At 34.8% G+C, this 23,622-nt stretch overlaps 1 protein-coding gene across 1 annotated transcript; it reads left to right on the plus strand.

The window, feature by feature from the left end:
• Positions 1-5,558: 5,558 nt before the first annotated feature.
• On the plus strand, positions 5,559-23,074 carry CA4 (carbonic anhydrase 4). Its single transcript, XM_072417073.1, has 8 exons — positions 5,559-5,672; positions 14,560-14,604; positions 15,723-15,872; positions 16,933-17,084; positions 18,240-18,341; positions 19,484-19,550; positions 20,161-20,324; positions 21,346-23,074. Exons 1-8 carry the CDS (start codon positions 5,609-5,611, stop codon positions 21,523-21,525), a joined length of 924 nt encoding a protein of 307 aa, XP_072273174.1. The 5' UTR covers positions 5,559-5,608; the 3' UTR covers positions 21,526-23,074.
• Positions 23,075-23,622: the final 548 nt, after the last annotated feature.

Genomic DNA, 23,622 nt, shown 5'->3' on the forward strand with positions numbered 1-23,622 from the left:
ACAAAAAACTAATTTTAGCAAGAAGTCAGTTTCTCAAAAATGATCAGTTCTTCCCTAGTGGCAGGTAATTTGATTTATCTGATATTAAAGGAACTGTCAGCACTTTGTAACAGCTAATAATTGTTTGATTACTTTTACACTGTAGTCTGTATATGCATTTTATCTATAGTAATTCTATGCTGCAGAAGATCTACATGTGCTATATAGGCTACAAGTCTTTGCCTGATAAAACAAAGCAGGGTAATGGGTTTAATGTGATTAGCTATTACAACAGAATATAGGAGACCTATACCTGTCATACCAGCAACTTTAGAACTGTTTAGCACTTCTGTACAAGTGCATTTATCTGTTTTGCTTTAACAAGAGGTAAGCAGTCTTTTACCTCCAGAAGACTTTTTGTGTGTGTGCTTTCACTGGTTATGGCTGCTACAGCACTTTTAATTACTTTACCCTTAAGTGAAATTAGGCTCATACTTATTCCTCATGATATAAGCTTTTCTCTTTAAAATTCTTGTCAGTTTAAATCAGTTTTCCAAAGCACAACACAGACATTGACCATTGTAAAATATTTAATGGTTTGACAGTTTCTAACTGCAGGTTTTGGATTGCTATATAGGTGGACTGTAAAGTTCTCTTTTGCCAGACTATCGCATAAGAGCCATAAAAAGCAGTAAAAGCTTAACCATTCATCTACCTTTTCAATTTTTTTTCATTTTGAAGTTTAATTTCACTTGTGAGAATCCTCCAGGTCCATGTGTTTCACTGGCAGTAATTGATTCCTACCAGGGAATGTTTGAGGGAATGTCAGATTCCCTGTGCTATAAATGGAACCCTTTGTGTTTATATGCACTCTGAACAAAGACCACTAACTCTTGACCCTAAATCTATTTATACCATAACTTAAACCTTTAGTATGGCTAAGTTAACATCATAAAGAAAAGCATTACCTGATCTGTTAGCCTGACATAGACATACTCGAGAAATGGTTTTATTTTAGTGTTTTTGTTATTTGTTTTAGGGAATTCACCTATTGTAAACCTAAATTTCAAGCCAAACCTTTTTTTAGTTATTTTGGCTAAAGTCTAGAAAGACTGTCAGGTTTCATTATTTAGGTTTTATTCCTGTCTGTGTACCTACAGGATTAGGCCTGGTGACTACCGGAAAAAGAAATAAAGGAAAATCACATATTTTGAGTTTGTTACCAAAACAGGAGTGTGATTCTTCAGTTAACTACACCCTTTCTGCTGATAACTCAAAGAGGAGTTTCTCCTTACAGAGTTTTCTTTTGTTTTCAGATCCAGTTGTGTTTACAGGACAGGACATATAGGGAACTCTCCTCAATGGGACACAGATGGCAAAAAAAAACCTTTGAGAAGCTTAAAGCATTTTCTTAATGATCACAGAGTACTGAGATTTACCCAGCACTACAACACAGACAGGTCTTAGAGAGACGGTCCTCGGTAAATCTCAAGGGAAACTATCCCAATATCTATCTTCACTGACTGATAACCAGAAGGTTCAACTTCTAATTGATAAACTCAAGACCATCATCTGGCATCATGTCAGCCATTGCTGCTGCTGTCTTAACCAAGCATTTCTCTGAAAAGCAAAGAAAAAATTTGTATGGAAATATTTTTTTTAGAATATTATATCTTAATTAATTCCTAAATAAGATTAACTCAGATTCATTCATATTATATACTCCTGGTAATCATTTTTTTGAGAAACCTATTACATAAAGTGGATAGGCAACCAGCTAAAATCTTTATCTCCACAAAATAATAAGGTGACTGCAGAGCCACCAAAGTTGTTATGTTCATCATAGTCATGGCTTGTAGCTTCCAAAAATCCAATAACAGGGTAGTCAAATTAGCTCTTTCAGCTGATTTCTGATGCAATGAAAAAAAAATATTGGCCTGTAGGCAAGTAACAAATTTGCCATACAATACCTGTAACAAGAGCAAGTATTTTTTTTATTGTATTTTTTTTAAACAAATACATTTTTACAAAATATTAAAAAAGAAACAAGAAAATGAAAGGACATTACAGACAGGGATTACAATAATTGGAAACGAAAATGGAGTACACAGGGGGTCCAGAATGAACAACATGAATATCAGACACTAGAAGTAACAGCAAATTCAGTGTAAAACAGATACAGAAGAGTCCTGAGGAATGGTAGGGACAGTAACTCGTAATCATGTCTTTGTCTCAGTTTAGTCCCTTAGAATATATTTGCACAAGTTACCTAGAAAATGTAATGCGCCTGGGCACACAAACCACAGCCAACTCCAAGAATCCTTTTATCAAGCTTTATTGTTGGCATAAAACAAGAAAAGGGTTATTCAGAGATGATTAGTCTGATAGGCATGCAACAGAGGGGTAAAGCAGAGACAGGTCAGGAACAATCCGAGGTCAGAGCAGGCAGCAGGCAAGAGTGGTCACAAACAATCCAAGGCCAGGGCAGGCAGAGTTCAGGCAGAATCAGGTATCAGAGTTGCTATTGGTAACGGGTTAATATGAATCAACACAGAGAACGCACCCAAGCACACTGTATACACAGAGGCTTATAGCGGGCAATGGTGTTCAGGACAAGTTCTCCTTAAATGGTCAGAGTGCCCAATGGCCTTGTGCTACCTGGCGCCGTTTGATTGGAGGATAACTGAATCCCCTGTGTGGGCTGCTACTAGAATATGTGAAATCAATGTGTGGATAGGTTTAGGTAAAGCAGTAACTGGGAGACCTAGCAGGTGGGTCATAGGGTCTAGCATTAACATTTGTGAGGAGCTGGTTAACTCGGGTCTAGTAATCCTGAATTAAGGGTACAGTACCATAAAATGTTCAACGTTACCTCTATGGGTGTTACAGCGACAGCATCAGGACTGGTACCTGGAAATAGGCGGTGTAAAACATCTAGTGTGTGGTACCAGCTAAAGATAGTTTTGTACATTTTTTTTCTATAAACCCTACAAATGGAGCTTTTATGTGTAGCTTCCCAAATTTCCAACCAAGTTTCAAAGTCTAGTGTTTGACCCAGTATCTTCTCGAATGTGAGCATATATGCAACCTTGTGGGTAGAGAGATGGTTGGAATAGGGTCCCTCTCCACACAATCTTTCAAAAGAGGTTTGGTCTGGAAATCTTGGGGAATAATGAAAAGAGAGAGCACAGTGTTATGTCTGTAAATATGCATAAAATAGGTTTGAGGTAGTTCATGAACTCTCTGAGTACAGGAAAAGATAATAGATGACGAAGGTGGAATAGTGCCCTTTCCTTCCAAGTTTTCAACGTAGTTGTCCAAAACAAAAACAACTTTTTTTTGCAGTTACTGGGTGTAGCCAAATCTCTTTTGCTTGTAGTTTAACAGCTGTGATAGTAGTCAAGAACAATATAAATGGATCTTGATAATGGAATTCAAGTAAAATTCTTGACCAGAACCAAGTCCTGGCTTTAAATTATATATTTACCAGGAATCTGGTCCAGATCTGGAAGGAAAGAAAACAATTTTAGACATGCGCTAGATAATATATTAGTTTAGACTTTTAGGTCTTTAATCAACCACTGCATCTCATTAGTAGAAACGGGAGCTGCTAAGGTTTTAAGTAGTGAGTCAGGAAGAGAGGGGAGACTCAGGTTAGCAAAGTAGGAACTCAAGTGGCCCAGGGAAATTACCCACTGGTTCGCATACATAGCATATAGTTGGGTATAACATTTTTTAAGAATTTTATGGGGTGTAAAAGGAGGGTATAGTTCTTGAGGTCAGGATGGGTCTCAAGCCAGCTAGCAACCAGATTGTGTTGAAGAATTTGTGAACCCAAGACCAGTGAAGATGGTGATACTGCTCTGTGGGGGAACTAATAAACCAGGAGGTGGAGGGATGGAACAGACATGGTAAGGCTCTAAAAAACTCCTCATAGGCATCATGAGTGAGTGTAGAAGTCCAACTATTCAAAAGAGAAAGCATTATGTAATTCACAACTTAGAGGGAACAATGCATTGCAGGGCACAGTCATCACAAAGTCCTGATTTACACATTCTGTTGGGCTTCGGAGCAACCTCAGAAGTTCCATTGTGATTTTGGCGCAGTTACACACCATTCTCCATTCTTATTTTTTATCACTGCCATAGTGGTGGTGTAATTTGCTTTTATGTTCATTCTACTCTATCAATGGTCCTCATAGCTTCACACAGATAGCCTTACACCGAGTAGGGTAAACTTTTGTCACACAAACTGGCCCCCTCACACAGTTTAGGTACACATCCTTCTCCTGTTTAACACACTGATCTCTGTGGAGCTTTCAATATCAGCAAATTCAAACATCAGAACATCGGACAACATCAGAAAGTCATTACAGTCATTGCAGATGCATGAATAGGAATGCCCACCTGACAATAAAATTCAGTTATAAGGAACACTATTATAAACACCAAAGCACACAACATTCATAATGATTTCTTGTTATTCGGTAAGATTATATGGATGCATTGCTCACCAACCTGAAATCTGAGGGTTCATATTCTGTTTAAGGCAGATGTTTATTCATTCATAGAGAAAAGGTACATACTCAAAAAAGATATATATTATTCTATGAAGTTCAAACGTAGTCCCTGAATGCATAGTCCATTAACTAGGAAGTGGAAGGGGATGTCCCTATCAAACAAATAACAGGATTACAAATATTGGTATAGAGCAACTTTAGCAATGGTCAACTTGCCAAATATCTGTACATGACAGGCATTATCAGCTGCAGATATATTTTCATCTTCACATTTTCTACTCCCTAAATTTCAAGTGATGTGTCACCTCTGTTAGCAATGTGCCTGAAATGGTTTCATATTTGTGCTTGTCTGTGCATTGTCTGTGCATTCTCTTTACAGTTAATGTTTCCTCCCTAACATACAAAAGAGCTATCCCTATTTTTAGTAACATAAATCATCTTCCTCATGCAAAATACACTAACTTGTTAAACTGTCCCAATATAAATGTATTTTAATATTAGGAAATATGTGCAATGAGTACCTGGTATCTGGTTAAGCAACTTCTTCCTAAAACATTATCATAACAAAAAGAAAGAGGTTGTCATGATGCCTGTGAACAGCATCCGGAACGAATCACAATGTATCACTGTATGGTTCAATTTTTTTTGTTATAAATTCTAGATATGAATCTCAGCAAAAGTCTGCCAATGCAAAATGGTTTACAATGAAAAGCTGGTAAACAAACTAAAATGTTAATTGTAAAAAAATATTTATTTGATATATCTGACTACTCATTTTGTAACTGTTCATGGATTTTATTAGTAGCCAAGTCTAGAATTCTCCTTTAAAACAGAGCTTACACTATCATTTTGCAATTTCTTTAAAACTAAAATCTATTTCCTTATGTCTGGCAAAGATGAATATACTATCAGTCATTGCTACAAGTTTACAAGGATAAGGAATGAGTGACACTTATTGGTGGAATCAGGGAATATTCAGTGGAGGGAGGAGTTCACCTTCTTAGCTATGTACCCTCTCCTGTATAAAAACTCTCAGCAGAGATGTGAGCACAGTATAAAGATCCTGATTGATTCTGGCTCTCAGCATCACTTGCTGGTAGATTTGCAAGAATGACATTCACCTATTTGTGTTTTTTCCTCACTCTGCCTGTTAGCATTCTGACATCACCAGAAGGTAAGATGAGTCTTTTCATCTGCTTACAACAGTGTTCTTTACAAAATGCTCTGTATGCTGTGCTCTTTCTGCAACTGAGGACAGTAAAAGGACAAACTCAAACAGGATTCCGAAATTGTTTATCTAGTCAATTCTTTTAAAAGCCACTTTGCAAGTAAAAAATGCTGAATGACAGATTTTGTGTTGGAGAGACTATACCATGCATGTTCTGGCCTTTTAGAATAAAAAAATTAGGAATGCTTTATGAAATGACAAATACTGCTTAGGGTTATATTTTATTTCAGCAGTTTACTCATATCCCTGCTTTTAAACAGCTGATAGTAAAAGATGATGTCTGTTTAAGGGTATATAGTTTATGACAGCTCAGCACAGTAAACTTGAGGACATTTCCAACATTTAAGCAAGGAAAATGAATTTCCCTTTCAAATGCCCACTTAACCTTACTGGGTCCTTGACTTGATCACATGATTATTGAGCATCTATAAATTATATAAATTTACATAGAATCATATGTATAAGGGCATGCTTACTTATTGATAGGTTTTATTTTATTAGTAGTAATTGAATATTTTTATTTATTCTAAACCTAGAGGAGATGGAAAATAGGAGAAAAAAGGTAAAAGTGAAGTAATTAGCTTAAAGTTTAGGAGATAACCTTGTAACTGCTATACAAATACTGCGGACACATGACTTCTCTTGAAGTTACAAGACAGCACTAACAGCAATGATATGCAGTAACAATCAATAGGATTATTAAAAATGTCACCAGTTGATAAGAAGTTTCTCTTTAGGAGGCCAAGTATTAGAATGAAATGGCTGTTTATAGTTTATAACCAGTGTTATTCTCTATACAGTAACCTGCCACCTATTTCAGTATGTCAGACTATATACTATAAAAGCAATGCTTTTTTTTATTATTGCTTTCATTGGAGTGATTTCCCTTTGATTCTTCTACCAAAGACACAGCAAGCAGTAAAAGGAAAATGTCACAAGGTGAGGGGAACTCCCTGCCTAGACATTAGGCACTAGAACAAGTGTCCTTATCGAAAGGTTTCCCTTCAAATACTGTTATGGTGGCAACTGTGAAATTTCAGATTTCTTAGTTGTGGTGGATTTTGGTTGCAATGATAAGGAACAAAAAAAGTTTTATATAGAGGTATACTTTAATTGTGTTTATTAAGCTACTAGGAAATGCCAATACTCAACTAAGTGATCAAGGTTAATGATGGCAATACACTAGGCAACTAATTACCTAATGTATGTTAATCATTTATAACCACATTTTAATTCCAAAAATAGCCAAATGAATCAAGACATAATTTGGTATATTATTATTATAGTGCCTCCAAGAATTTGGTTGTTTTACTTTTAAAACTGCCATTGTTTTTGTGCGGACAACATTATGGTTTTCAATCCTAATTGTCTTGTGATATATATTATAAAAAAATACAGAAATTCACATGCAATACCATTTAACTGGCATGAATGGCTGCATGAATGGTCTACAAGGCAACATACACATTGCAATCTCTAGACTATTTAGGAAGAACTTAGAAACTTAAAAAAATAAATATATATATATATATATGGCAAAAACAAATGGAGGGATTTTTAAATTAGCATGAAATTTATCTGCATTCCAGAACATAGCAAACTACATGGAATGACTTCTGTTTTGTAGAAGCTCTTATCCTAGTGTGTTTAGACAATTTAGCTAAGATGCAGTTTTAAAGCACAACCCACACAAGTACTTCATTTCTTATATATGTAATAAACCTGTATGTACTGAAAAAGGAGCCAAATCTTGTACGTTATGACCTCTCAGAGAATGGCCAAGTAAATTTATAGTTGTCATGAGTACATCTCCTAAAGTAATGTTTCAGCAAGCTTGAGGGACATAATTTTGTTGATGTCGTGCAGTTTAAAAACCCTTATTTCTGCATTAGTCCTTCACTTACTTTCCCCTTGGCTAATAGTCACAAAGATCATGCAAAGTTCACAACTTTCCAGATTACTTGAGGAAGAAAACGCTTTCATCATCAAGGATTCAGAGAAATTAATATCTAACTTTAGTATCAGAACTGCACCACGTTACACTATTATTTTTACATGAGTATTATTCTGTCTATATAATACACGCCTTCAAAACAAAGAGCAACTAAAGTATTGAAATAGTTTATTGTGAGCCTTTATTAGATAGGAACTGAAAAGTAAAGTTGATAAAGATTGACATAAATCATTCTGTATGTGGATACTTTGTTTGGAATAACATTTGGATAACATTTACCATGACCACTGGTTTTCAAGAGCAGCATCATGGTGTAAGTTTGGGGCTTACTGCTGTGTGCCAGGCAAATATGTATGCAATGAGAATACACTAAATACCCCTGGGATTACTAATCTTAGCCAAATTGGATTATTTTAGCCAGTCACTAGTGGTTTTCCACAGGAAGCAACATTAAAGGCTTTGCTAGTTTCGTATGTCATAAACATATATACTCAACCAATTTGAACAATTCAATTTATGTAAGTTAAGAAAAAAAATTGTTGTGGTTGTATTATATCTGCATATCTGACTGTCCTCTAATTTCTATAGTTAACCTTAGGATACAGCAGGCACATTGTACATAATGTACCTGTACCTATTCCTATATATACTAATAATGAACTGTATATATGCCTGTTTCTTTGCATATCAGCATATCCCACTGCTACTCTGGGAAACCACATTCATGGGTAAACAGGCCTTGATCATTAATATACATTATTCGGACTACAGCTGCAGCTGTTCAACCTTGAATGTGCACAATTTCTAAATGATATCCTTTCTCCTGTGTGAATGTACACACCTGTGTACATCTTTAAAAACATTTCATGATTCTCATGCAAATTACACAGTTAAAGAGAAAATATACCACAAGATCCCCCCAATTACTTTTTTGAGCAAAAGAAACCTATTTCGTGCCAAACCCCACAAACTGACTTTTTGAGATTGCCCTCACTAACAATTAGGACATCGCTTTGGAGAATGGAAAGTCAGTTGGTGATGCTTAGTTGTGAATGTTAGCTGTTTTAATAGGAATATTAGGACCCCAATAACAGGAGTACACCAATAGTACACCAATACACAAGTCTGTGTAAATATGGGTACTGCCAAATGCAAAATCTACAGTCATGACTTTTTTTATTTCAGTGGAAAAATTTCCATGCATACTGTTTAATCTTTTTATTTATTTTGTTAGAAGACATATACGATAAACTATAGATTTATTATAGATTAAGATTAGACTAGAGATTTAATATATATTTGAAATACTTTTAGGTGCCCTAAAAGAAATGTAGAGCAGTAGTGTAGTAGTAATAGTTGAATTTGCCTTTCAGATTGGTGACCTATCAAACAGAATAAGTCAAATTGGATCAAACTACAGAAATCTCTAAACAAAGCACAGTGCCAGCTAAAAATAGATAATGCTGCCTTGTTTGCTTCAGGTGCTGTTATTTTTCCCCTAAAGAGTGGAATCTTTCAAATGATCTTGTATAGCATGAGGAAGAAATAGCAGAAATACTGTCCTTGATGAACTCAATAAACTGACAATTACACAATTCTGTGGAATCAAATTTAAACACGTTAGTGACTGCCACTATGCATAATAAACCAAATTAATGAATGCATAGTAAATATTAAATTGTGTGGGCTATGGATGCTAGCCTAGCCATTAAATGTAGGAACAACTCAGAGTAATACAGGACGTGAAAAGTCAGCCAGACCTATTAGGATACATCTAAAGTGGTAAACCACTTAAAGCTGAATTCCTGTTTCTAACTAGAATTTAAAACTAAAACTCTCCTTCCTTTTCTCCAGCATCAAGCTGTGGATAGGCTTTATACAATTGTAGTTCCTTGCAGCTTTACACCTAGAGCCCAGGCTGCATGATGCCAGGCTCAGGGGCTGTGTCATGACAGCCTGGGCTCACTGTAAGAAGTTTAGTGGGGTCTTACATCACATGATATTGTCTCATGTATCTCTTTACTTAGGCAAGTAGACACTCACTACAGTCCTTAGAGTAACATGAATCAAATACTTTGTCTATTTATTTTCAATGTAGAAATTAGTTTATTTTTGTGGTACGATAGAGCATTATCCAAGACTATGGGCTGGTTTTGGCTAGTCTACATAATATTCCAACCAAAGCTGCCATCAATCAGTGTTTTTGGGAATCATATGGTATCATATCATAATTAAATGGAGTGGTGTTCCCAGGCCTATACACATCACCAGTATGAGAGAGAACTACTCTTTCTAGTTTGATTTTATTTACATTTAGGTAATTACCAACCTCCAAAACACACACACACACACACACACATATACAAACACACACATATATATATATATATATATATATATATATATATATATATATATAAACATTTCATGTCAATGATTCATCATTTAGTGAAAAAAATACAACATGCACCTTCGAAAAGTAGTCAGCATGGTGGATCTCAGGTGCTTAATATATTGCAGTTAGTTTGTGCAAATGTAATGCTCAGTTACATTTCAAAAAATTAACAGTCTATAAGCATACATAGAATAAATAATTTGTTCCATGCTGGAAATTACTGTGTATAGGATTTTAAAATATCCTGGTGCTCTCTAGCAAATAATGCTTGCTTTGTTGATCCCAATATGCTTTGTACAATGAGTTTTGTTTTTATGACAAAAAAGCTAAATTTCCTCAAGGTAAGAGACGCAGAGGGGGAGCTTGGAAAGGCTTATCTAGAGTGAACTTGTCACATTTAATCTTTAGCCATCAAATCACCATTAATAATAACAGTACAAGGTTATATTGGTTTAATGCAACTAACTAAATTACTATGAAGGTTGTAAACTGAACAAAGTGCAAGGACTGACATTACCACAAAATAAATAAATCTCTATGTTTGCCAATAGAAATGTGACTAATGTACTTTGAATTATGCCAATTAGAACTTTGTAAAGAAGATCAATTTCAAATTACTGTTTGATTTGTTGTCTTAAATTCTTACAGTTCAGTCATTGAGAAAGACACTCCTATTCTACAGTTTGATGTACTGTAAACATGACAAATGAATCTTTTAAACTACACATCTACTTTGAGCAATTACCATGGTTTTTAATTAAAACCATGTTGTTTATTGTTCTAAAATGTTTAACTTTTGTTGCTTAAATGTACTATAGACAAAGTTGGTTTCTATGGACTCTTAGGTCGATGTTAAAAGGGCAATCTTAACTGGTGAATTGCTGCCATGGCCATAAATCTCCTACTCACTAGTGAGTCCAGTGACTTTACTGCTCAGTATCTGGTATCCGTGATTCTACAAGGTTTGGAGCCAGAATTGAACCATTTTCTAAAGATTAGTGGAGTGCTCTCCCACATGACTCTACCATCTAACATATACCATCACCATTGGTGGAGTTACCAACCTGACATTGCCCTAAATAGGAAGGAGTGGTACAATGCACATGCATGGGGCAGATAGTATTTTATTATGTATTAGAATCTAATAGAAAGTCCTGATTCTTATGAGTTGCTCATAGTGAGGAAAAAATCCCCAACAAAGGTCTTGAACTTCAATGAAAAAACAGACTTCCTGTTTACCTTCCTTGCTTGTAAAACTGTTGTCCACTAACCAGTAAATAAGGGCAAATATTTGTAACAGAACACCATAGGGCACTAAAATCTTTCAGGGAAGCTAAAACTCCCCCCATTCATACAAAGGCTGCTCATAAAAGCTATTTATTTTTGGTAGTCCATTGTTTAACAATCCTGTCTTTTATACTAAGCCTTTAGAGTTTTCTACTTTATCTGGTAAATATTTCAGAATTTGGTAACTATTCTTATATTTTTACCCAGTATTTATATAGCGCTATCATATTAGGCAGCGCTGTTCAAAGTCTATAGTCATGTCACTAGCAGTCCCTCAAAGGGCTCACAATTTAATCTCCCTACCTCAGTCATATGTCTTTATTACAGTGTAAGGTCAATTTTGGGTGGTAGCCAATCCACCAAACTGCATGTTTTTGGAATGTGGGAGGAAACCGGAGTACCTGGAGGAAACCCACACAAACACAGGGAGAACCTGCAAACTCCATGCAGATATTGTCCTGTCTGAGATTCGAACCTGGGACATAGCGCTGCATAGTGCTAACCACTGAGTTTCTGTTTGGCAAAAACAGATTAATACTTTTCTACCATTTTCATGGAACCAGCTTCTTGGATGGCATTTGTGATTTGCTAGTGATCCTGTTCTAATAAACATGTTCTGTGCTGAGAGAACAAGTTTGTAATCTGTAATTGAACACTTGAATAAAACAGACTGAATTTAACTCTAGAACAGTGTCTGTTTTCACTACAAAGATTTGTGCTACTTTTGAAAGAAAAAAAGCAGGTTGCTCTTCAGAAACAAAAAGACAGAAAGCAGCCAGGGTATAGTGTTTCAAGCTTAACTAGTTTGTAAATATTCTTTTTTAGCATGCAAGTAGCTGGAAAGAGATAAGCATTTCCCTGCTGTTTTCTTGTAAGCTTAACAAACAACTCGCACACACTGAGTTCTGGGGATAGAGAACGCTGGCAGTAGTTTCTTTTTTATGTCTCCATTTAAATAAGGTAAACCTGTCATCAGAGATATATAGGAGCTGCTATTTTGACAACCTTTTAAAAATCTAGTTGCTTGTTAACCATGCTGATCCACTGTTTTCAATACTTCCAGGCACTGCAAATATGCAGATCAGGTAAGTTTGTAGAAACTTTAAAGTTCCTACCTGCATACTTGTTCCATGTCAATGACTGAGAAAATATTGAAACCAGTGAACCACTATGACAGCCAGAGAACCAGTATTAAAAGAAGGAGAGGTCAGTAGTGGTATGAATCTGTTGAGGTTCAATTTGTTCTGGGTTCAGCAAAAGTTTTGGGTTCATCAAATCTGTTTAGAATAGAAGAGGAACCATTGTTTACCTATTCGACCTCTTGGCAAGGTAGACATCAGTTATTGATGACAGATCCAGCAAACCTGGAATGGATTTCCTAAAAGTCAATTGTTAGCCAATGTTTTCAATTCTGCACCAGATCCATTTCAGGTTTGCTGGATCACCCAGGTTCACGGATAAAAGGGTGTACTTTCCAGCCTTGGGGAGCTTTAATAAATCAGGCCAATTGTTTCCTGATCCAATGTTTCCAGCAGCTCTGGAGTAAACAAATGCTGTACACATAGTGCTGTTCTGTTCTATGGAGGGGGAAGAAGAGGGTGACCTGGAGATGTCCTCCACCCATAGGAAATGACAGTGGTCATCTCTGGTTTAGTGACACATGCAGAAGTTTTGGCCAAGATCACAACCACTCAAAAGTTATCAGCTGTTAAGATTTCTGGCAAAATAACAGGTATTTTTGCACTTATTAAACAGATATTACAAAACACTTTTAATGGAATATTTAGATGACCAGTATAGCAAGTAAGAAAAATTTAGTGTTAGGATATACATACACTTTAAGATGTGCTTCATGGAGACCTTCCTCTGAGGTTAATTGGACATTTAAGAATGTTCTTCTCAAGCGTGCTGACTACTTTAGTTTGTTTTCACTTTAACAGTCTTTGTGCCAGACCCCTGCAATTATGCCAAGTTAAACAAAGGTTTCACTTTCACAGTGATTGTGCTGGCGCTCACTCTCCAAAAAGTCACTGATATCAGCACAGATTCATGTACAGTACCTTTTTTGTATAGTCTAGCCTAGTCTCTGCATTTTTAAATTTGTTGTTTGCAGACATTTCTGCAAGTGTTACCTTGAACTTGTTAGGAGTCAGTGGCCTCAGTATATAACTATAGCAGAGCTGGAGTACTGGAAAATACTGGTAGACACATACACAAAATATTTTAAAGAATGTGCACTGGCTTAAAACAGCATATAACTAACTGCCAGTTTAAAACGAATTATATACCAAAACCCCATATAATTTGAGGTTTACAGCAATGTATTAGATTCCACGGGTCTTCAATATTTTAAAGTATATTTTTTTTAGAAAGCAGCCACAGTTTGAGTAGAAAAGCCTGACCTAAAGTTCTGCAATCAGCAAACTTTATGCTCCCCCCTGCTGAACGGAGCTTTTTAGCGCTGGCTGGATGGGGGGTGTGAGACCCCTGCATAGAGATCACTTCTTCCCCAATAGAAAGGGTCCTTCTCTACAGCATGCTGGCAGGTCGCGTGCTTTTTTGCTTAGTTTGTACACACTGTAAGACTAAGCACACGTTTTGTTTGGATTCACCCTGAATCCAGTTCAGCTGGTCTGGGTAAAAGCTGGTATATTTAAAGCCGAACTCCACCCTTACTTTCACCCTTGTGGAGCAGTATTTTGTACTTAAAGTGCTTTATCTCATTTTATTGCACCCTGTGAGCTTCTTAAAGTGTGCATTAAAGGCCTTACTATTGGGACTGTTTGTGGTTTAGATGCATAAACACTGAAATAAAATTACGAGTAATTTTCATACCAAGCTACTAATTTGTGTTTTAGGACAGAGGTTAGCAAACTTTTTTGGCCACTAGGCCATTCCAGGGGTAGGCAGGAGCACACTAGGCCGGACTCTCTCTTGAGTCCCGCCCTAATGGCTCCGCTCCACCAGGAACACCCCCTGAAAGTTCCCTATTTAACGCCGGCCGCGGTAAATAGAAAGGGAGTCACAACACGGAGGCTCAAGAGCCGCATGTGGCTCCGGAGCTCCGGCGGAACAAACTACCGCCGTTTCTGGCCGTACCTGGCCTAAAGGCCGAAGTTTGCCGACCTCTGTTTTAAGACATCTATCTTTAAGACTGTTATTGCTGGGTTTTTATATTTTGTCTCTTTTTCCCACAGGTGAACCATGGTGTTATGAAATCGTAAAAAGCAGTACCTGTAAAGGTAAAAAGCCAATAATATTTATCAGATTACTGTATAAACTAATTGAACTATAGCTAAAATCAGATCATAGCAGGGATGCTTTTGTGTTTGTCCATTTTGGGTCATCCAGGTTCTACTATTACACAGCAATTAAACGTATCCAAATATGTGATCACTTTATGATAAAACATGACTGCCTTTCTCTTTTAGATAAAAATACCTTTTGTTTTGATGGAACCCCTGTGAATTATTACTAAAGCTATAACTCATAAGAGATTATTGTGATTAGTAAATTGAGTTATAAAAATAAGTAAAAGTATAAAGAATCTGGTGTACATAGCATATTTATTACTTTGAACAACCAAACATATTTCATACTAAAAAAATGATACTAATACTATTCATGTCCAGAAAACAAATGCAGGTGACTTGGTCCCTTATATTGATGTGCATTAGAGACAAACTATCATATATTGGTAATCAGTGGAAAAAATGACCCTTTTATAATGGTAATTTTTGGGAAAAAGGCCTGCTTATTGCGAGTGGGAGAAGGGCTCTCCTATACTTGATCAGTGGGAAGAATGCCCCTTTTATTGGTACTTAGTGGGAAGAATGCTTCTTAATTTGTTGGCCATTAGAATAAATGCTCCTCCTAAAGATTTTAGAAAAGTAATTGATGCCACTGGCTACTTATCTAACAGTCAGAAAATGCTAAACCTTACAACCTTTGGAGGAACTCTCACTCAGTCTGCGCTACAATGTCTGTTAGTTACTCTATGCAGATATGTGACAGATGAAATACACATAACATACCAAATATAATAAAATCAAAAATCACAACTTTGGCAATCATATACTGTACATTTAAATATGTGATAAACAGCAGTCAATTTAATGACAATGTTCTAATTCTGTAACCCAACTAGATGTCACTGATCAGTGATTTAGCCTGCAATAGAGTAACACAACTATTAGGTAGAGCTTAGCTCCAAATGTATAGCCTTTAATATCCCTGTGAACGTAGAATCTTAAATGTCTTTTGATCATTTTTTTAAAATAAGGCCTGCCATTTGCAGACATTAATACATTTTTGATTCAGCAATCCATTGTTTTTCTATTTAATTTTTCTTTATTAACAGGTCCAAGGGAATGGCCATGTAAAGGCAATGAACAATCTCCAATAAATGTTGTTACAAAAAACACTAAATTTAGCAAAGATCTAAAGCCATTTCATTTTAAAGGATATGATGAAGAAAATGACTTTGGAATAAAAAACAATGGGCATTCAGGTAAGTTTTACTGCAATATTGTGTACTACTATTTAAGGTCAAGGCCCTCTCCTCCTTTGTCACTGTTTCTATCTGTCTGTCATTTAAAAACATTTAATGGAGCCTATTTGTTTTTAGACTTGGATTGTTTTGTTTTGTTTTTGTTTTTTTGACTATGCAAAGATACTGTTGCTATACACATATATAGTAAAATCTGCAAAATGTGTGGGGTATGTTCTAGGATAGATATGGACAAAGTACAATTACTTCAATAGGGTAGTTATTGACCCCCAAGTATTTGATCCATATGAGAGTATATTCAGTTATATTTGCACATTGATGGATTATATATATATATATATATATATATATATATATATATTCCATGTGGATTATATATACAGTAGAGGTTCAAATAGTTTTTTCGAAAATTCCGGATTTTTGAAGGTTATTATGCTGTATATATTAAAATTAAATAACACTAAATGAAATGACAGTAAGGGAAAATCAAATGAAGTGTTAAGGTTTACCAACTAAATAAAACAGTTTTACATAGTTTTAGTTCAACTAAACAAAATAGTTCCTCAGAATTTTAATCATTACTGTACCCTCAAAAAGAAGCAAAATAGCAGATAGGCTGTCAGGATGATCATCTTCATGACTGACAGTAACAGCATCCCTAGCAGCAGGAACAGCTGATTCTGGAGTACAGCACCATCAAAATATAAACAGTGCCTCCAGAAAACAGTGTAAATTAGAAAATGCGCTCCGAAATCCATGCCGGAAAACTGAAGGATCCGGAATATTGAAGGCTGGATTTTTGAATGTCAACTGTGTACAGTTAAGTAACACACTCTTTAATCTTAAAAAATAAACACAATATAACAAAAATATCCAAAAATCCAACTGGGTTACCAGACAGCAACAAGAAAAAATCCACAATTTACATTGGAAACAGAGGCTTTTGTTGTTTACCGTGTTTGTTTATAATAATATTGTGCTTCCATATTATTCCAAATATGCTATGTTGTATAATAAAAGCAAATGTACATGTTGAATTGTTATTTTTTTATTTTTATAGCTGAATTAACTTTGATAGGAGGAAAAGAAATTTCAATTAGTGGAGGGGGACTTGGAGGTACTTACACAGCTCAGCAGCTTCACTTTCACTGGGGCAGCAGTGAAATTCTTGGATCAGAGCACAGCATAGATGGAGAAAGATATGCAGCTGAGGTAGGAAATCCAGTTTTGTAAATGCGGTATTTATAGAGATATGTTTCAAAATTCTGACATTATATAAATGTTCCCATTAGCAGTTTTGGCAAGCAGAATTATGGTGTTAAAATAGTTAACATTGAAATGAATTGGTTTATTTTCTGTTTCCCTTCCCTACATGCAACATCCAGGGGTGGTTTGCAGCCCCAAATTCTCCATAGACTTGACAAAGAATTTCTTTTCACTTCCTTAGAAACAATTTTAGGTGTTTGCAAGTGTTTTTTTTTTCTTTTTTAACCAGCTTTAGGCATTCTGGGGGACTGGAATTGAAAAGAATGCATGAAACCACTTAAAAAAAAAACACTTCCAAATGTGGTGAGAAGCTGTTTCAGTTAAAGTCTATGTACAAAAAACAATGCCTGCACAAGCATTTGCAAGTGCCTGAGTTAGCCAATGGTGACCACTGTTACCATTTACCTGGGTAAATTCTATGATTAAATAGATTATCCTTTAAATTATCCTTTAGCGTTATATAGATGATAGTAAGGTAAATCAACTGTTAATTGTATTAACTTTTAATGATTGTTGTTTCTGCTCTACAGCAGGATTCCTAATCTGACCCATGTGCAATTTATGTTTTTTTCTATCCTATGCCACATCATGGTAGCTACAACTAGAGGACTGTTAAAGGGGGTGCAAGATTTCTCCCCCAAGGATGACAGGTCTGTCTATTCCAGCAGGAAGTTCTGGAAGACTTTAGAGATATGAACAGCATAAGAATGGCTTAGCCTTCTACGATTTAATTTGTATTTGTTTTAAAACAGCCACAAATACATTGTGGACAATAACAGACTTGGTGTAAGCAAGACAGACACTAGATAAAGATCTAATATCTAAACAGGTGTTTTCTAAAAAAAAAAGTATAAACAGAGCCTGTCATTAAAGAAACCATGTAGCATTTTCATTCATTTTTTATATCTACTATCTCATATTTAACCCCCTCTGGCCCACAGCTTGAACATGTTCTGTAACTTTAAATCACTCTGTATTAAATAGTTTTTGGTAAAATATGAATTTTTTAAATGAATATTTTTAACTGAATTATTTATCATATGTATAGGTAAAATAATGTAATGCAATAAAACACTAAACAATGTTACCTCTGTGATTTAGCTTCATGTAGTTCACCAGAGAAATCCAAGCAGCCGATCAGAATCTGGAGGACAAACTTCTGGAACAGGAAGAACAATTGCTGTGCTTGGATTTTTTATTGAAGTAGGTTTGATATATAAATTATCTTAATCTGCATTTGTTTCATAAAGTATTAGGATGAAACATTCTCCATCTCATTCTATTAAAAACTTCAAATTTGGATGGAATGAAAATGAATTAAAGAATAATATTGGACCCTTTTGCTGATTTTCCACATTTTACAGTTAGTAAATCTAACATACATTTAAGTACTTAACAAGAATTGAAAAACAGTGAACTGAGATAGTCAGAGATAGTAGATGCCTAAAAATATTAGCAGTTCTACTGGACCTGCTTTCTCCATTTTTTATTTCAAGTATATATATATATATATATATATTTCATATCAATGTATTTAAAAAAAAATATATTGCCTTCTCCAGAAGTTTACCAATCCTTGCACGAGTAGATATGCTTATTAGCAATGGACCAGTATTCCATGAGGATAGAGGCTTAACAAACAACAGACTTTATAAAAGACATAGAGTAGGGATTTGGTTAGGGTTAATTACCATTTATCTATTCCCAGCACTTCTAGACTGCTGGAAGGACATTTGCACCCTTTTTAAATTCACAGTTATGTTATTATGCATTCTGACTTCCTCCAAGTGTGTACTACCAGCCCCTATTATCACACCAGGACAGTGTCCCCTGTCTCAATACAAATAAAACTTACCTCCAGCAGAGGAAAAAAATACAACTCCTTTATTAGTTTTGTGGAAAATTAATAAAACAAAAAACAGTAACAATGTATGCATGCAGTGATTTCAAACATATAACGAGATGTTACTAGGCCCATTTTGACAAGGATACTTAAAATCATTTATTTAGTCCCTTTTGCTTTAAACATGTTGAAAAGCTAATACCAAAATAATACATTGACATGACACTGGAAATACTGACCTGTATGCCTGCTACATAGTCTGTTGCTTACACCCTTCAGTTGTTTATTAAGAGTGATGATTGCATTGAATATGTGTTCATGAACACACAAATAATTCAAGTAATATTACATTGGAAAGTTACATTTAAATATATTTTTTTCCTATTTTTTTATTTATTATGTAAACAGTAGTTCTTTTAATAGTTAAAAAAAATATATTTTACAGACGGCTTAGGTAAACTTGCCAAAACACATTTCTGCATTTTCTATGTTTTCATTACAGGAAACAGAAGCGGACAACAGCAAATATAATGGTATAATTCAGGCCCTAAGTAGCCTCAAAGAAAAAGGTATGGAATAAATGCCTTATCTACATTAAGTTTTTCATAAAGTTAAACATGCAACAGTATTTTTACTGATTTCATGAAGTTTATTTCCATGTTTGAAATCACACACCTTTACCTACCTATGTTTAATTAAGTTGTTGTTTTTTGCCTTGTGTACTTCATAGGTTCCTCTATGGGCTTTTGACTTATTTTAAATATGTTTCCAAACAATTTAGAGACACTAACTCACTTAAGGGTTACTTAAAACAAACATGTTCTTGTCAATAATACAGGAATTTATAATGCAGGAATTTTGGAATACTTATACATGTACAATCATAACCCTGCCCCTGTGTCCACACTGATATTCATGGGTTCCCATTAGTCCTTATGTTTTATAAGGGGTTGTCTTTAATACCATGAGCAGTCCCAGAAGAAGAGAAAAATTGCAGTAAGCCAATCAAATGACAACTGTAGACAGTGCTATACATTCAATGCATGCACACAAAGAAGCCATGCTTTATGAAAAAAAGATCATAGCTGACTACAGACTAAACTAAAATGTAATTTTTAATAAAATCAGACAGCTGAAAGGCAAATCATGAATTTTATAGTATTTTATTTTGCATTTTAGACGCTTCTGCACTTGTTTCCAAAGTGAAATTACAAGATCTGATTCCAGATGAAAAAGAACTAGAACTTTTCTACAGATATAATGGTTCTCTCACTACTCCTTACTGTAATGAAACCGTCACCTGGACTCTGTTTCCTAAAACAATATTGTTAGGAAAAAAACAGGTACATAGTTTTATTATTCTCTCTATATAAATTCTCTCTTTATCCTTGTCATTTACTATAAATTCTGTCAATAGTAAATCTAACTATTCTGAAATCTATTCTGAAATTTGTCAATAACAAGTCTGACTAATAAATCGCAATGTCAAAATGTAAACACTTTGCGTATCACATCTATATATCCATATGAGCCAGAGCTTCTGAGTATTTCTCTATGGACTTATTGAGTCATTATTAGGTTAAAAGTAATACATATATTGTTTTTTGTAAGAGAAACATAGCCCCATTTGGCAATTTTTACAGAAATTTTGTTCTAGTATAAGTGAAGAAAGTTTAAAGAAGAAATAGTATTATATAAGATATAAAATGTACATTTATTTTATAATATATACCAATAATAATGGTATACCATAATAATACAAAAACATTTAGCTAGGGAACACAACAAAAACTGTGCTCCCAATAGCCTTCTGTTTTATTAATTTAAAATCACAGCTTTAGTAGAATATAAATATTCTAAAAAAATTAAACAATGGCTAGTGCTAAATAAACCCTGCAAAACAATCAATATATGCATTTTGTAGGCTTTGAAGGAAGAAGATACATTGAATTGTAAAGAATTGTTTTTGTTGTTGAGCCTTTAAGCACTCACTTATCACTTTATATGTCCTATTAGCATAAGAAATATCTGACTTGGCCATGATTTTAAGTACATTTGATATGCATATTTATTGATGGTTTGTAGAGTATCTAATACAAAGTCACAGTCTGAATGAGATGAATGTCATGCAGGTATTTTGTTGTTTAATCAATACAGGATTTGCGTGTCCATGTTTAAAAGGTTTTTGTGGTGTTTAGGCTTAGAGCAATGTTGAGGGCCTCAGGCTCCATGCAGCTATAGTGTTGAATGTGTCTTTACCTAAAATAAATCCAAATTTCTCTTATTTTTGTCTATGGCCATTACTGCATGATACTTTCATGATATGACATAATCACACTGAACATCTCTCTGTTATCTCTACAGCTGGAAGCATTCTACTCCAAACTTAACTACTCAGCGGATGCTTTGATGGTGGAGAACTTCAGACCAATACAAAAACTGGGAGCTAGAACTGTCTATACCTCTGGAGTGGAAGCAGTATTGTCTCAAAGCAGGCATTTGCTACTCTCATTCATTGTGGCTTATATAGTATCAACATCTTAATAAATGCTTACTAAAGTCTGTAAATGAAATTGGTTTAGAACTGTTAAACATTGATTGGTATAAATAATGATCTGTAGCTAATGCACTGTAATAGTGGTCATTACATGGCCTGGAGCAATACTTCTAGTCTGTTAAAGGCCATCTTTGCTGTGCATTTACCTGAGCTTTTCTTTTAGTGTAACGGAATGAATCGAATTATTATGTACACTTCACATTAGTATTTATTCAAAAAACAGTACAATATTGATGTGCTAACAATATTTTGACCATTGTTATTTGTCTTATTGATTAAGCCAGTGAAATACATTAAAAAAGTTCTCAGTAGAAACCTGGCAATCAAGCTTTTGAAAATGGGAAACAGAGGTGTCATAATCTGAACGTAAGTGTTCAGAAGCCCCATTTACTTGAATAGAGTAACTCTACTCAACTTTCTAAAGTGGCAAACAATCATACAGTTGCAAACTGAATCGTATTGTGGCCTATGGAGTTATTTACTTTAGAGGTGAGGATTTCCCTTTTTTTAGCTAATGGCCACTTTTATAAATACAGTGAACTTAAAATTCATTCTGTGTATAAACAACACCTTTAAAAATAAACCCCTTTAGGTTGAATTTACAAGCTACAGTAGATTGCATTGATTCAATAAATATCACTATACTTGATTAGTTTATAAAAAAATACTAACTTTTATTACTGCTTTATAAACAATAAAAATGCATAAATCAGGTTGGATTTGCTCTATAGTATTATAAAAATGCATGGTTCAACCATTTTTATTCATACACCCGGGAAATGGTTGTTACTTAACAGAATGTATGGGACTTAAATTGTGGCCCTTTGGTCACCAAGGAGACATAATATTCATTATATGTAATGCTACAGAAGAGAAATTGGTCACAGACAGTAGATTTGCTATAGATGAAGTAGGAGACTGGGCTTGGTTGATTATACCAGATACCAGTCATAGAGCTCAATTTACAAAGCTATCAAACTAGGAGAATTAGACCAATACGATTTGAAAACAGATCCACATGGTTGAAAAAAAATCCTTATTCCTTTGTAAGTTAACCAAAAACACCCTCTTCTAGAATGCTTTATGTTGGTGTAAATGTTTTCAACTCACACAACTGTTTCCATACTCAAAGCTATACTGCAAATATGATTGCCTGAATTCATGCAGCAGAAGCAACTATCAATATATGTTAATTTATTATATGCCATGTCTAATGTAAGTTATCACATCCAATGTAAGTTATTTTTTATCTTTAAACTATGGTTGTAGGTTTATTTAATGAAATATACATCATATACAAACAGTCCTTAAATAATGTGCTTAAATGGTTGTTTTTTGAAATACATTGCCACGGATCTATTTTTATATTGTACAATTGTGTCAGCCAATTATGTACATAGGTCTATTCACAGGGACATGGGTTGAAATATTGTGAATTTCTAAATACAAAAATCATGTACAAAAATATTGTAAATTACTACTGCATTGTATTTTTCAAATGAAAACACCTAAATACACTCTACTCAGACAACCATATTTTGTTGCCTTTTCATTCCTTACAGTCTAGACCATTGGTTGGTAGGATAGATCTATAATTTAGCAGTGCTTCCAGTCTTTCAGTCTAGTAAAATGTGGAATATATATGTTGTTCACAGAATGTCAAAAGAGGAAACACAGTGACGTTAGAGCAGCCATTGCTGCTGTCCATCAATCTGGGAGAGGTTATAAGGCCATTTCCAAACAATGTAGCCCATTAAGTCCATCATTCTACAGCAAGAAAAATTATTTACAAGTAGAAACATTCAAGACAGTCTTCACAAGAGTGGATATCCCTGCAAGGTCACTCATGCAATGCTCAGAGAAATTCTTTTTGTGACCTTTCTGATAACCCACTTTTAGAGTAACAATACCACATCCTGTGCCGTAAACAACCATACAGAATATATAGAAAATTGAGACTACTACTACACCAACACACAAAAATATTTGAATAAATGTCCTGTTTTTTAAACAAATTTAAACATTGTTAAATTGACATCCTCCAAATATCCCAAAGGTTCCTCTAAATTCTCAGCACATTGCCA

Source organism: Pyxicephalus adspersus, chromosome 1, assembly GCF_032062135.1.
Source record: "Pyxicephalus adspersus chromosome 1, UCB_Pads_2.0, whole genome shotgun sequence".
Taxonomy (NCBI): Eukaryota; Metazoa; Chordata; class Amphibia; order Anura; family Pyxicephalidae; genus Pyxicephalus; species Pyxicephalus adspersus.